At 36.1% G+C, this 15,473-nt stretch overlaps 1 protein-coding gene across 1 annotated transcript; it reads left to right on the top strand.

Moving 5' to 3' along the window:
* The first annotated feature begins 11,514 nt into the window (after positions 1 to 11,514).
* Positions 11,515 to 14,767, top strand: LOC100718871 (olfactory receptor 143-like). Its single transcript, XM_003472596.3, has 2 exons — positions 11,515 to 11,532; positions 13,832 to 14,767. The coding sequence occupies exon 2, from the start codon at positions 13,835 to 13,837 to the stop codon at positions 14,765 to 14,767; it is 933 nt and encodes a 310-aa protein (XP_003472644.2). The 5' UTR covers positions 11,515 to 11,532; positions 13,832 to 13,834.
* Positions 14,768 to 15,473: the final 706 nt, after the last annotated feature.

Genomic DNA, 15,473 nt, shown 5'->3' with positions numbered 1-15,473 from the left:
AAATTTGTATGGAACTCACAAATTGCAGAAATAACCAGTGTGAAGACAGTGTCAGAAATTTGGGCAAATTGTAAAGCACTCAGAGAAACCACACAAAAAAGCAAGAGAACAAGAAAAGAGGACCAGCTAATCAAGGACTAAAATAACTAATCAAGGGTGAACTGAAGTTAAATCTAGATGATAGCGCAGATGCAGTTATTATCAACATTTACAAAAATCACAGAAGAAAAATTTCCCAAATCTGAGAATATTTTAACACACATGCAAAGGGGGCTTTCAGAAATCAGATAACTGTCCTCAAAAAAAAAAAAAAAAAAAAAAAAAAAAAAAAAAAAACACCTCACTAAGACTCATCTTTATTAAATCACCAGATATCAACAAAACAAAAGAAAATGAAAAATAAAAACCAGAATTTTATAGACAGTCTGAGAGGAACAAAATATCAAATATAATAGTAAACCCATTAGAATTGCAACAAATTTATCAGCAAAAACTTTAAGACTGGAAGAGCTTGGAGCAAAGTCTTTCAAGCCATAACAAACAACTTCTAATGCCAATGAGCATTCCTAGTAAAGTCTTTCAAAATAGATGAATAAGAACATCTCATGTAAAACAGGTGGTCAAGGTATATATAGATATATATACAAATAAAGATACAGACACAGATACAGATACAGACATCTGTAGTATAGATTTATAGAGTATATATATATATAGTAGATTATATCTATGTCTATCTATCTATCTATCTATGTATAGTAAAGATACCACTCCAAAATATACTAAAAAAATCATAGGTATAAATAACAGAGGAAAAATGGAAAAAGGAGTCTCTGATAGAGAAAAAGTGCAGTGATAGCATATAACAGGCTATTATTATCTCTCAAAGTTAATGATATCAATTCTAATTAAAAGACAGATTGCCAGACTGCATCAAAAAACATACTCAAACAATTCATTGCATTCATGAAACTTACCCAATAAAAAGATATTCATAGATTAAAAATCAAAGGGTGGAAAAGAATATTTTATGCATCAGGACACCCCCCAAATGTAGCAAGGGTAGCAATTTAAATCTCAGACGTGACAAATCTGAAGTTAGTTAAAAGAGACAAAGGAGCCCACTCTGTTTCAAAGGGGAACACAAAATACTTCCTGCAAAATGGATTACATATTAATCCACAAGGCCTGCTTAAGTAAATATAAAGGAATTAAATTCACTCCATATGTACCATCAGACCACAGTGCAACAAACTTAGAAATCAAGGACAGAAAAAAATCATAAAAATGTAATAGCACTTATAAAATTCACAATACTCTCCTAAGCAACCAATGGGTCAGAGAAAAAAAAAATCAAGAAATACTTCTGTTTTAGTCAGGGGTTGTAAAGAGAACAATTGTATACAAAATACAGAATTTATAAAATTACTTTATGATGGTAATCAGAGTTAAATACAAGAAAGTGCAGGAAATCTGTTTGTAACACTAAACACCTAGAAAATCCATTCAAGAGCCCAGATCTCACAGCAATGTCCCACATGAGCCCAGGTGAAAACCTGGAACCCAAGAAAATGCTGCCCACAAGGCAACTGAAGGACTACAGCCTACAACAATGACTTATTCAAGTCTGATTTATGGATCTGCGATGGGAAGACAAAAAGGTCATCGCTGGAAGCCAGAAAGTGTATACCAGTGGGGTGAAAGGTCTGTGCTAGTAAGTTGAGAGCTCTATAATGGGGCAAAGAAGTGACACTCAAATAAGGACCAGAGCGCTCCTGAAATGTACCACAACCATCCTCAGTGACCTTAAGGTCCCGAGCTCCTTCGAGGATGAGCACAGCTCCATAAATGTCAGGAAGCCAGTGTGAAAAGCTTCTTCTGGAGATTAAACAGCACCCATATTCCCCTCTGTAGCCAGGAAGTGATGCTCAATGTAGGAGCAGAGCTCCTCCGAAGTGAACCACAGTCCCTCAGCTACAATGTCCCGAGGTCCTCCAGTGAGAATGGCCAAATTCATGTCACAGAAGCCAGCATGGCAAGCTCCTCAAGGAGAACCAATGACTGGAAACAGCAACACTTAGGAGAACCCTAAATGCCCTCCTCTTCTCCATGTCTTTGTATTTATGCTGGCAACTTTCCTCAGGTGGGCCAGCTACACTCAGCACAATGCTGATTTAACTCAGTTGGTGTTAATCACCAGTATTAATCCATAGTAAATTTTATTTTAATTTTGGAAGTCAATGACAATCCCTGTACAAATACCAGAACATACTGAGGAGGATTTCACAGCAATTGAGGACTACATTAGGAAAGCAAAGTGAGCTCGAATAAATAAACCTAAGAGGAACCTTCAGAAACTTGAGAAACAACAACAATCTCAGCCCAAATCAAAATAAAGGAGAGAACTCGGGATGATTAGAGCAGAAACTAGTGAAATTGAAATGAAAAATGCGAAGAATCAGTGAGTTGAAGAGCTATCTCTTTGGAAGAATAAACAAAATAGATAAATGCCCGAGTAAGTTTACCAGGAAAAAAAAAGAAAAATAGATTCATATCATTGCAATTAGGAATGGAAGAATTATAAAACACTAAATCTTAACAGTCACTATTAAAAGTCAGAAGATAGTAACTACTATGAAAAATTGTATTCCAAAAAGTTAGAAAATTTTAAAGAAATGGACAGATTTCAAGATATACAAATTAATAAGAGCTAACCCAATCAATGTAAAATTGTTGAACATTCCAATTAAAAGCAATGAAATAGTCCCAGTGATAAATAGCCCCTCAATTGAAAAAAGTCCAAAATGTGATAGATTCACTGCTGCGTTCTACAAAATTTCAATGGTATTATATCACCAATATTCCTCAGTCTTGTCTAAGAAATTGAAATGGATGGAGCATGTCCAAACTCTTTTATAGAACCTAGTATTACTCAGATTCCCAAATCAGACAAACATCCAATTAAAATATAGGACATTCTCCTCAATAAAAATAGATGGAAAAGCATTTAACAAGTTATTAGAAATAGAATTCAACATTCATCAAAAAAAAGAGTAAAAAAACATGCATCATGACTAAGTTTCATCACAGAGATACAGTATTATTTCAACATATCAAAATCAATAAATGTAAAACCACAAAACAAGGTAAAAAAACCACATGGTCGTATCAATAGATTCAGAAAAGTCTTTCAACAAAATCTAATACCCCTTATTGATAAGAACAATGAAAAAATAGCTATAGAAGGACTATTCATCAACTGGATTAAAAGCATCTGTGAGAAACAAACAGGCAACATCGTATTAAAAAGAGAACAAAAACATTCCTTCTAAAATCATTAACACAAGGATGCCCTATATCACCTCTTCTATTCAGCATACCAACCTTCCCTGAAAATGAGACCAAGTCAGAAAATAATTAGCCTTGAATACTAGAAGTCAAAATTCCACTTTAAATTGCCTTGCTTTGTCTGTCATTACACAGTACTACTGAGCAAGAGAAGAAGGAAGCTTAAACTTCTGCATGACAATGGTCATCACCATGGTAACAAGCAGAGCTTATTATCTGGTTAAATTTTCTTTTCAGGGAAACAAAGTAGTACTAGAAGGAGTAAACAAATCAATTAGACAAATGAAAAACATAAAGCATTATATATAGAAAAAGAAAAACTTAGATTATCATTATTTGTAGATGACATGACACTCTACATAGAAAACTCAAAGAATTCTACCAAGTAGCTCATAGAATTAGTAACCAGGTTCAGGAATGTAGTAAGACATAAAATCAACAAACACACCAAAAGCATTTGTTTATACCAGTGATGAAATCAATGAAAAGATAGTTATGAAAATAATAACATTGACAGCAGCGATGAGAAAAATGAAATACCTAGGTAAGAACATAGCCATAGAAGTTAAATAAGTCTACAAAAATACTATGGTATTCTGGATAAAAGTGGACAAAAACAGCAGAAAACAGAAAGTTGTCCCTGTCTGCTGGGTAGACAGACCCAGTGCTATGGTATGTAGCTGGATGTCTCCCCAAAGCCTGATAACTCTCATGTGTATGGCTTTTCAGAAGTGATGATTTAGGATGTGTGAATTTGAGTTAAGGATGTGATACTGGAATTAAGCATATGAATAATGGAAGCACCACCTTGGGTTGGGTGTAGATAATCAATAGTCCCTGAAGGGAATACAAAGGGACTGATAAAAAGCAGCGTCTTTGTGGCTGCTTTTGCTTCTTGCTGCCTTCTATCTGCTATACCATTTATGGTTTCTCCTCTATGATGTCCAACTGTATACTGGGAGCCAGCTAACTAACAATGAACTGAAACTTGTACAAACTCTGAGCTGAAAGAAACTCTTCCTCCTATAACTTTGGGGTATGGTATTTCATCTCAGCAATGAAAAAAGTAACAAGACAATCAGCATTGTCAAAATGGCCACACTCGCCATGCACCAAAATACCAACAGTGTACTTCACAGGACTAGATAAAACAATGCAAAAATTCTTATAGAACTAGAAGAGCTTCAGCTTAGAAAAACAATCTCAGACAACAAAAGAAAATCAGGAAGCATAACATTACCTGACCACAAGCTATACTACAAAGCAACAGTAATAAAAATGATGTAGTGCCACAACAAAAACAAACACATGAATCTGTGGAACAATGCAGAGGATGAGGAAACATTTCCAGACAGATTGAGCTAATTAATCTTTAAAATAGGGGCCAGAAGCTTCTGTTGGAGGAAAAGTAGCCTATTCAACAAATGGTCCTTGGAAAACTGGGTATCTGTTTGCAGAAGATAGAAAAAGGCTCTTATTTCTCACCATGTATTAATCTAAAATAAAAAAGGGATCAAAGATCTACATATTAAGGGAGAAACAATGAAACTACTAGAAGACATATAGGCAAATATCTTTTTGTCAAGCTGTAGTTTAAATAATTCATCATATGGACCATATTGATGTAAATGGTAGAAATTTTTGCTTCATCCACGGATCAAACCTTAGACAGCTGCCTAAATACATCTGATGCAAAGAAAAGAGAAACTTCAGTCATGTGGGAACTGTAGTTGCTGAAGTCTTTGGACCTTCCTCTCAGTGCAGGTGATGTGGAAGAAAAGAGAGAGGATAAAATTGTAGATGTGAAGATAGGTAAATGGGGCAAAATGATGTCAGTGCTGGCACGATAAATACCAACAACTCAGTGACATAGGTGCTGGTGCATCACAGGGAGAATATCACAGAAATAGCAGTTGACTGTGTTTGCATATGCCATTGTGGACCATGGTGCCAGAAAGAAAAAAATATGCATTTGTGAACAATTTGGTCCTTCCAATCCTAATTCGTCCCTCTCCTTTGAGGTGCATTCTGTGAATGCCTGAAAGTGCCTAAGAATAAACAGGTAAAATCTGCTTGTGTATGGCACAATTTACACTGCAGAGGAGATTCAGTGAGACTGAATAAAGACATGACTTCCAGAGAAAACACAGAAATAAAAAGAGTGTATTAGGACATTTTCCTCATCTTGTCTTCCATCCCTAGATCCCTTACCTGGTCAATAAAGCTAGAGGCAGAGACCTTGGTAAACTGTGCTGGCCTTTAAAACAGTCTAGAGTCTGGTGGAGTGGGAGCTAAAATACTTTTCTACTTTAAAAATAAAAGACCAGATTCTAAGAGAGCTTATTTATTGTCCATTTTCAAAGAAAAAGTAGTATGTCTGGAGGAGTGAAAACTCTTCTGTGGGGAGAAAAGTATTGATAGAGGTACTATCACACTCATCTCCCTTAATGTCTTCAAGCAGGCTCTGCTGTCTGGAGAACTCTGTATTTTTAGTTTTCTTGAGTTGCAGAATTGCAAGTAAGAGGGGATTTAACTTGGGTCAGGAGGCTGACCATCCATCTTATACTGAGAACAGTGATATACATGGAATTCAGGAATCCATTCTTAGTCCAGAGCAGCGGTAACTTGATCCTGGGTTCTATCTCTTATTTATTCCTGTGTTTGGGAGAAATGATTATGAGGTTCTGAGGTTTGAAGTCTTGTGTTCTGGGGGATGCAGTCCTGACACTATTTCTGATACACCCTGGAATTTTTTCTCAATATGTCATAATTTGTGATTATAATTTTAGCTCTCTGGCAGCAGAGATAAAGAGCTTTTATTATTACCACATTTGCCACTTACAAGGCAGAGGATTTAATGTCATTTTAGGGAGTTAGATACTTGACTGTAAACAAAGTACAAAAATATTTATGTCTCTTCCCCAGAGAAAAAATTCTACATGTAAATGTAGCATAAGGGAATTGTATTTACACTCAGTACCATCAACTATTTTTAGTCAGTGAGACTCTCACAATTTTACCCAACCTCCCTTTAAACCTACAGTGTGCATCCTTGTAGTCAGAGCAGAAAATGAACTCCATCTCCCCATTAATTTTGGTTCTGTAGAGAATCTGTCTTTATTTATGCATCTTAAGTGATATTTCCCACAAAGTTGTTTTCAGGTTTCCTTATCCTTGTTACTGAAAATGGTCAGAGGTGCAAGTCACGTAAGAGTTTGTATCAACTGCAGTAACACTAAGATATCTTTCAGTCACTTAGGTTTTTTCTAAAGTGTTTACTTGTAAAAACTTCCTAGGAATATCTATCTGTGTGTCTTGCTCCATCTTTAAATGGAAAGAATTAAATAAAAAGATCATCAGTTTCATCACCATAGAAAAGAGTGGATTCCATAGGATTCAAAGGCCTGTGTTTTAATCACTCCTCACCACCATGCTTATTAACAGAAATAGCTTGAATATCTTGTTGAAGCTCTTGGTGCATCGAATTCATAATTTCTAAAATAGGGACAATGATAGTGATATCTCATTCATGGCTTCTTGTGACAATTAAATAAGACACTGTAAGTCAAATGGGTACCTCATGGAAAATGGCGAACTGTTAACAAATATTTAACCCTAACCCTAACCCTATTATCTCCTTTCTCCCTTCATTTTCCAGTCTGTAAGTTAGTTTAGAGAACATCAGTATGAATCTCTACCCATCTCTCTTCTTTAGTCATGGGAATCATTGCACTAGAAACCTCATTTTCACTTTCACTCTGAAATAATTCTCCAGGAGTTTTCTTTGTGCCATCACAATTCTTCTTTCTTTTTCCATTGATCCTAGATGCACAATAGATTCAAAGACTGGACTTTGCATCTCTACCTGTGTGGCCTTAAGCAGATTTACCCATAAAATGATACTCTTGAAAAGGTTTCTCATCGGGATGTTGTGGGAATTATGCATAAATATCCCCATAAAATATTGGAATTGTGATATATACAAGGAACTTGAAAAAGGAGCTGAAAAGTGTGTAGGAGAATCTATCTTATTTTCAGTTGAAGTAGACTTTAAGGTAAAGCTGTTCATAATAGAGAAAGATTATTAACACCTATGTGTAAAGAGACAAGAGACAAAAACTGTATGTGTATGTGATTGAATGCTGGCATATTCATCTTCATGAAATAAAAGCTGACAAAACTGGATATTAATATTCCGATAGAAATTGACAAAATCATAGGACATTCAATTCCATCTCCTGTAAGTGTGTCAACCAGGCAAAAACAATTGAGAAAAATCAATTGATTCATTCTTTGAAAGAAGCAGATTTGAATGGCATCTGCACAATGTTTCATCCAACAATAATAAGATGGACACTTTTTATTAAAAATGCATGGAACTTTTTCTTAAATAGGATAAAAATGCTCAAAGTGCAATATGTATATCTATATCTATATATATACATCACTTTTTATAGTTGAAACATTCCTATGTATCATAAACATATAACATTTAAAAAATTTAAAAGATTCACAAATGTATTAAATGTATAGAAGACTCAGAAATAGATATTTATGCAGTCAATTGATTTTTGAAAAGGCAACAAAATAAACTAATTCTTTTGGGAATAAAAGTTTGTGTACTTGATGCTAGAATAACATGCATGAAAAAAGAGGGACAAATAGTCTGTGGGTCTATAAACTCTATCTCATCTCTTGTATTATGGTTCTTTTATAAATTTTTTGTTAGTACTATATAGGAAATTATTATATTGGTATATGCAAAGAGTTCTTAGTAATATTGTAGAAAGCTTTAAATTCAAAAGGAAAACAAAAGTACAAATAAAAATATATCGAACTATTTGTTCACAAAATAATTTTGGCAAACAGCATGCCTGTATCTGATATATATATATATATATATATATATATATATATATATACATAGATATAGAGATAGATATAGATATAGAGATAGATATAGATATAGATAGATATACATGTATATATTTATATATATAGTGTCCCTATATAATAACTATTCAATAATTAAAACTTATTACAGCAATAAAAAGATCATTTAATGAACACACAAATAACTGTTAAATTCCTTAAAAAGATACCCAGTAAGTTGATACGAAATGAACATGCGTTTACGCTTTTGTGGAGTGTAACTGCAAAGCATCCCTTACTGCGTGTCACTTGTTCTCCTTAAACGACATGAACTTTGCCCACTGACCGGCAGGAACGTTTGCGAAACATCTTCTCAGTTATTCCTCTCTGTAATTCCGAACCTCTGAGTGGAACTCGTACTTCAGAAGCCAAACACCAGTGGGGCACCGCCATTTTTCAGTTATTCTAAGTGCCAGTCCTCTGGAATCCTCTTTTAAGATTCTTGAATTTGGTTATGTTTCGTGTTCTGTATTCCCTCAAGTCATGGGATGGAAACTCTTTTCTCAAGTTTATAAATGTTTTATTTTCTAATTATTGACTATTTGCTATTTTTCCTTTGTGACATTTTCATGACTATTTTTCTGTCTTTTTAAATACTCTGCTGCATGCAGCATGCTATTTTTTTGAGAGGGGAGTGGACTGGATGCCTTGTTCACAGGGTGACTGTAAGGATGAATTTAGGCAAGGTATATAATAAATTTAGTTCTGTGAGGGGTAAGCAGAAGCTACAAATCTCAGCTTCTTTGGATGTCACTTTTATGAAAATGAGGGAACTTTGGCAAACCTGTTTGCCAAACCTGTTTGTCTTATTCTGTTTGCATTCTTGGTCCTCTGCATGTTTACATGCTAAAAGAGTATTTTTGGATTAAACAAATCATTAAAACCTCTAAAATGAACAAAGTAAGGGTTTTCAGACCTCATGCACATATACTCTGCATGGAACAGATTTTCTCAAGACTGGGCAGCTTTAGTCAGCAATCCCCGTGTCTTCCATTTCCACGATGCTCCTCTGTGTCATCCAAGTAAGTCAATCCGAAGGCTCTGGCTAGTAATGGCATACCTAATGCAAACACATTCTCAATTTCTTTCTGAAATTCATTGAGTTATTAGAAAGAGGTACAAATGGTATTAACTGAGAAGTGCAAAGCAAATGGATAAAAATCCTCTGTAGAATAATACACCACCAAAATCTTGGAAGTTAAATAGTAGATAAGTGAGCAAAATTTATTGTGGAATTCTCATGACTTGTGACATAAACAGAGCTGAAGAAGCCAAGGGTAAGGCTTCACCTACACTGAGCAGTGCTACATACACTCCAAGCTCCATGAGGCAAGGTGTTTTGTGGAGAAATTAGGTGGAGATAAATAACTGAAATACGTAAAAGTTCCTTTAGGAAGTATGTAATTCACCGGATCTTGCCCTGTGCACGTAGTCAGATGATTGTCTTCTACATCCTGAAAAAAGAATAAGCATTTATTCTTTAAAGAGAGTAAAATGGAGTTTCTAACTCTGGAGACCATATGTGTATGTGTGACTGAGTTTACCATATTTAAAACAAGGAAAGAAGGTAGAATTTTTGCTTTCTGAAGGTTGAAACATTTTCCTTCATTCAGTTTGAATATTGTTAAAGAAAGATAATATCTTTCAGGAATTTTGGTAGGCACATCTGTAGGTAATCAAACCAGACCATGATAGAAGACCTAATGGCATTCCAGTAATAGTTTCTCCCTGGTATTGGATAATATCCTGTGAAGTCCACCATTATTAAGTACTATCCGGCCACTTAGAAATATTCATTGGATTTGAGACCTCCACTCCCGAATGTTACAGGAGGGCAGGAGTGCTAAGACATTCTTAGAAGACATTTAAGTAAGTTTTCTACTCTCATTTAAAAGACCAATGGATAAGATGCTATAAAATGACACTTTTAGATAAACAAGTCAGAATTTTTAAATTCATCACTCCCCTAATTTTTTCCCAAGAAACTAAGGTATAACATCTTGTATAATAATGGAGAAATCAAGAAAAAAGGAAATGTATTATTCATTAAATAAATGAACCAGTACATGAGAGAGATGACAGAAATCCCTGATATTATGGCAGAAGACCTTACTCTTTCAAATTTTGTACCACTATAAGAAGACAAGACACTGGTGCTTCAAAAGCTTCTGAAAATTCTATTTGAGAAGATGAAAGTGAACATATGTGGCTAAATTCATTAATTTAAAAGAACAGGAATAATTTGTGGATGAACCAGAAAAATATATGGAATATTATTGAAAGCTGACCTAAGAAGAGTAATAGAAACGAATGCATTGATAGTGAAAGGGAAAACTATTAAAGGAAAAATTGTTCTTTTTAAAACTGCCTGGTTGTGTAACTGCTTCCTGTCTCTGTAATTGCTTTCTTGACCCCTGTAACCATGACAGCATATTAAACATATCTGATTGTAGCAGACTCTGTGATTATTAACCTGGCCGTGTAACTGATGATGTCCTCCTGTTAACTAATCAAGAACAGCCAGGCCATTCCATTTTCATAACTCCTGCTTATGGATTTTATAAAAATTCTATCCCACCAACCCTTGTGGCCTGGCATTTTTTGGGAACAATCCCAGCCTGGAACACCAGTGTAAGCCTCCAGGCTTCATCCTGTGTCCTGCCTTTCGTGGACTCGGTTTGGCCACAGTTTCACTGTAAATAGTACTTTAACACTAGTTTTAGTAGTAAAATGTTATTGATGTCAATAACATATCTGAATTTATGACTTTAATATTGGTGGCATGAACTGGGAGGGGGCATAAAGAAAAGGGGTGTCTGTGTACACAGGGCTGGTGATGGGTACGATGCCTCAATTCTCCTCTTCCATGGAAGATAAAGAAAGTTGTTAGTGACCCAAATGTGAGATGAAGAGAAGCTGAAATACTGTCTCCCAGGAAATTCTGAGCTTAGAAGAGGGGTTCACAGAATTTGGGGCATGGATGAATACCATGGAAGACAAGGGGGTGGTAGGTTTAGATTGTTCATCAGCACCAGGGTAAATGTGAAAATAAATGAGGAAATGATGAATTGAAGAAGAGCAGTACTAAGGACTGTTAGAAAAACTGGAATTCAGTGAGCGTACATTGAGGGTGAGGTGCAGAGGTAAATTTGAAATAGAATTCTTTGTGAGGCACACATGGCAGATGTCAGGCTATAGAAATAGAACAACAGTTCCTAAATGTGGGCAATTTTGCAACTGCAGCACGTAAATGTGTGATGCTTTCCTTTTGCATTATAGGAATCATTGCTGATACTCATAATAAAAAATGTTTTTAAGAGAAAAACTTATAGGATTGATTTAATCAAACTTTTACAAGACACAAAAGTTTACATAAATGAAGCTACAAAGCCCAAGGCAAACTATATATATATATATATATATATATATATATATATATATATTTTAGGTAAGTTAGAGGGGAAACGTAAATCTACAGAAATAAGAGTGGAACAAAAATATTACGCCTCTCTCTTAGATCTCTCCTTCCTCCTGGGCATGGAGGAGCATATCTTCCATAAGAGGACTCTATATGAGTCCTTATGGGACAAATAATGATAGAGAATTTCTTTACGATCAGGTCTTACACAAAAAGGTGAGAATAAGACTAACATTCCAGGTTCATTGCTGTTGTAATGGAGGTGATTTCTAGTTGGTAAGATGTACCTTGGATAATAGAAAATTCTCGTTTCTGTTTTTCAACCTTCGAGAAGTAAAAACAACTAGAGGAAGAAGGGCAGGGAAAGATCAGAAAGTCACTCTCTTCCACAGTCTTCCAGTGTTTGCGGTTCAAAGTTCATAGCTTACCAAAGCATCATATTTTTGGATTATCGTGTTTGCAAGACCCATAACCATCAAAAAGAAATTTTGATGGTCAAAAATTCATGATTTTTTTGGTGTGTATGAATGTGAGATGGGCAGAGAATACTCTTACTGCCTAATGGGAAAGAGTATGGATCTGTGAATTCTCCACAAATAAAAAGCTCACACACACAATAAAACCTTATTGCATTCCAATGTCCACAGTGCCAAGCTTTATCATATGAACATGTGTGGAACAGGACTGGAGGTGAAGCTATTTTACTTGTAATACTTACCAGGCTCTCTGTATAGTTCACAATTCCAATACCTTATGGGAAACTTTATGTACAATTCCCACAATGTTCAAATAAGTAACCTTTTCATGAGTATCGTTTTATAGACATGCAGAAATAAGTATAGATATAAACATACATAAACAGGGGTCAGAGAAATTTTACCACTCACTGATAGTCACATTTTGGGGCATTCAAACACTCAGATTTAAACTCAGATTGCTTTGGTACCTACTCCTGTTCTTTCAAGCTGGTTGCCTCCACATTCCATTACTGGGTGAGCTTCATAAGTGCACAGAGTCTTAGAGCTATGATCCAGTCTAATATTTATTAATGCAACCTCAAGGTTTGTAGGAACATTCTAGAAATAGAAGTGACTATGCTGTTGGCCTTGTTATAGACCTCTTTATCGCATGATGAAGAGAGTTACAAAGGTGGGCATTTGCTATTCTTCCCAGAGAATTAGATATTCCTGAAAATTTATTTATTTATTTAGGCGCCAGGAATCAAACTCATGAACTCAGGCTTGCCAAGCAGGTGATGTGCCACTGAGCTACATACACAGCTCTGGGAACTAGGTATTCCTCATGGGAAATTTTAACTCAGGTAGCATATTGAGTCTCAAAAGATCCAGTGTTAGGTTTATAGCACAGGATGTAAACACATGCTCAATAATTTCTATTCTCAAGGGGCTCATCCAACTCAGGAAGAAACGGTAAATAAGAGAATAGTTTTCTATGCATTGTACCATTTTCTTCAGAGCTATATGGCATAAGACAGGTTTTCATTTGATTGAGGAGAAGTTTTGGGGACTCATATAAGGTTGTTGTTTTCTTTCTTGCAAGTGAAGAGAACTTTTTAGTGAAATCTCTAAATCCAGAGCACTCCTCTAACATACAGATAGGCACTGATGGCCATAATCTCCTGTACCATCAAAAATTTCGATTACATCTCAGGACAGAGGAGAGGAAGGGTCCTTCAGATCCCAGACAGGGAGACCTCAAGAGGTAGAAGGTGAGCAGTAATTCATCTTGACCTTTAAATCCCCAACTAAGTAAATCACTGTTTAATGGGAACACTCCCTATTTATTGCTCTTCACATCCCTAATCTGCACCGAATAGTGAAGTGAGGCAATAATATTCAGATGCATTGTGAAATCCAGCAGCCTGTTTCTTGGACAGAGAAACCAGGTAGAGGGGCAAAGAGGAAATTGGGATTCCTGAGAAATCAACACAGGAGCTCTTGTTCTTTGGAGGTTTTATGCATGTTGTCAGAAAACTGTAACTCATAAAGCAGCTCTATCTCTCTCTCTCTCTCTCTCTCTCTCTCTCTCTCTCTCTCTCTCTCTCTCTCCCTCTCTGAAGTTTCAATGTTTATTTCACTGTCTTCTTGTCTTTCAGAAGATCCCACTGTGAAGGAAATGGACATAGGAAACAACTCTTCAGTGATGGAGTTTATTCTGATGGGATTGACGGACCAGCCTGAGCTACAATTGCCCCTCTTCTTCTTGTTCTTGATGAACAGCATAGCCACTGTGGTGGGAAATGTGAGCTTAATTAACTTAATTTTGCTGAATTCACACCTTCACACACCCATGTACTTTTTTCTCTTCAATTTGTCCTTCATTGATTTATGTTACTCATTTGTCTGTGGCCCCAAATTGCTGATGGGGTTTATTTCACAGAGGAATGTCATCCCATTTACAGGGTGTATGGCTCAGCTCTTTTTCTTCTGTTTTTTTGTCAGTTCTGAGTGCTATGTGCTGACAGCTATGGCCTATGATCGCTATGTGGCTATTTGTCAGCCCCTTCTGTACGCAGTCATCATATCCCCTAGAACCTGTTCTCTGCTGATGCTTGGCTCCTACTTGATGGGGTTTATGGGTGCCATGCTCCACACAGGATGCATGATGAGGCTTATCTTTTGTGATTCTAACATCATCAACCATTACATGTGTGACATCCTCCCCCTGCTCCAGCTCTCCTGCAGCAGCACATATGTCAACGAGCTTCTGAGTTCTGCTGTTGTGGGCACAGTTATCATTGGGTCTAGCCTCATTATTTTCATCTCGTATGCTTCGATTCTCTTTAATATCATGCATATGTCATCAGTCAGGGCTTCATCCAAAGCCATCAGTACCTGTGGTTCTCACATAATATCTGTTGGCCTGTTCTATGGATCTGGTCTGCTCACTTATGTCAAGCCATCATCTGCTAGCTCCGTGGGCCAGGGAAAGTTTTTCTCTGTGTTTTATACACTTGTGATTCCCATGCTCAATCCCCTCATTTATAGCCTCAGGAACAAGGATGTCAAACTTACTCTGAAGGGAGCCCTGAAGAGAAACACAAGCTGAGTGGACAGTGCAGCTGCCTGGGTCCCTGCCCACATTACTTGGACTTTTTCGTCACTTCCTGATCTCCTTCTATTTTTTTTTTTTCACCTTGTCTTCATCTTTCCTTCTACCATCTGGGTGGGAATTTTATTGTACTGTCTTTTCTCTCTCTGTCCACTATGAATACACCAGAAGTACCTGTTTACGGATCTGAGACAGTGTTAGTTCCAAGATGGTTCCAATCTAGAGTGAATTCTCTATACCATAAGGAGACACTGGACTGATAACTTTTCATGCATAAAGGTAGTACAAGTTACTTTTATTGTATTTTTTCTTCTTTCAAGGAAAAATGTATGAAATTTTTCATGTTACAAGCATACTAGTACTTGTAGCTACTTTAAAATAAACAGAATGATAAAAATTGTGGACATACTATATATTTCCAGATTTTTTTCAGCATTTTTTGATGGTGGTTGTATTGAGAGTTTTAACCTCATATCTCTATTGCAATTGTATACATTTTGCACAACATTCTTTGTTTTGTTTTGTTCTTTGGTCCAGGGATGAAATTCATGATCTGGCACTTACAAGGCAAGCATCTGAACTGCTGAGCTGAGTCCCTGGCCCTTGCATAACATTTATGTATCTGTAGATATATTAGGATTGGTGAGGCCTGTGACTGTGCCAAAAATTTTCCAATGCTACTCATAAAGATATTGCATTGGTA

The sequence above is a fragment of the Cavia porcellus genome, unplaced genomic scaffold (genome assembly GCF_034190915.1).
Source record: "Cavia porcellus strain 051 isolate PalLab524CR breed Dunkin Hartley unplaced genomic scaffold, mCavPor4.1 scaffold_9, whole genome shotgun sequence".
In the NCBI taxonomy this organism is placed as follows: domain Eukaryota; kingdom Metazoa; phylum Chordata; class Mammalia; order Rodentia; family Caviidae; genus Cavia; species Cavia porcellus.
The sequence above is the reverse complement of the archived record's forward strand: the minus strand, read 5'-3'. Positions and strand labels throughout refer to the sequence as shown.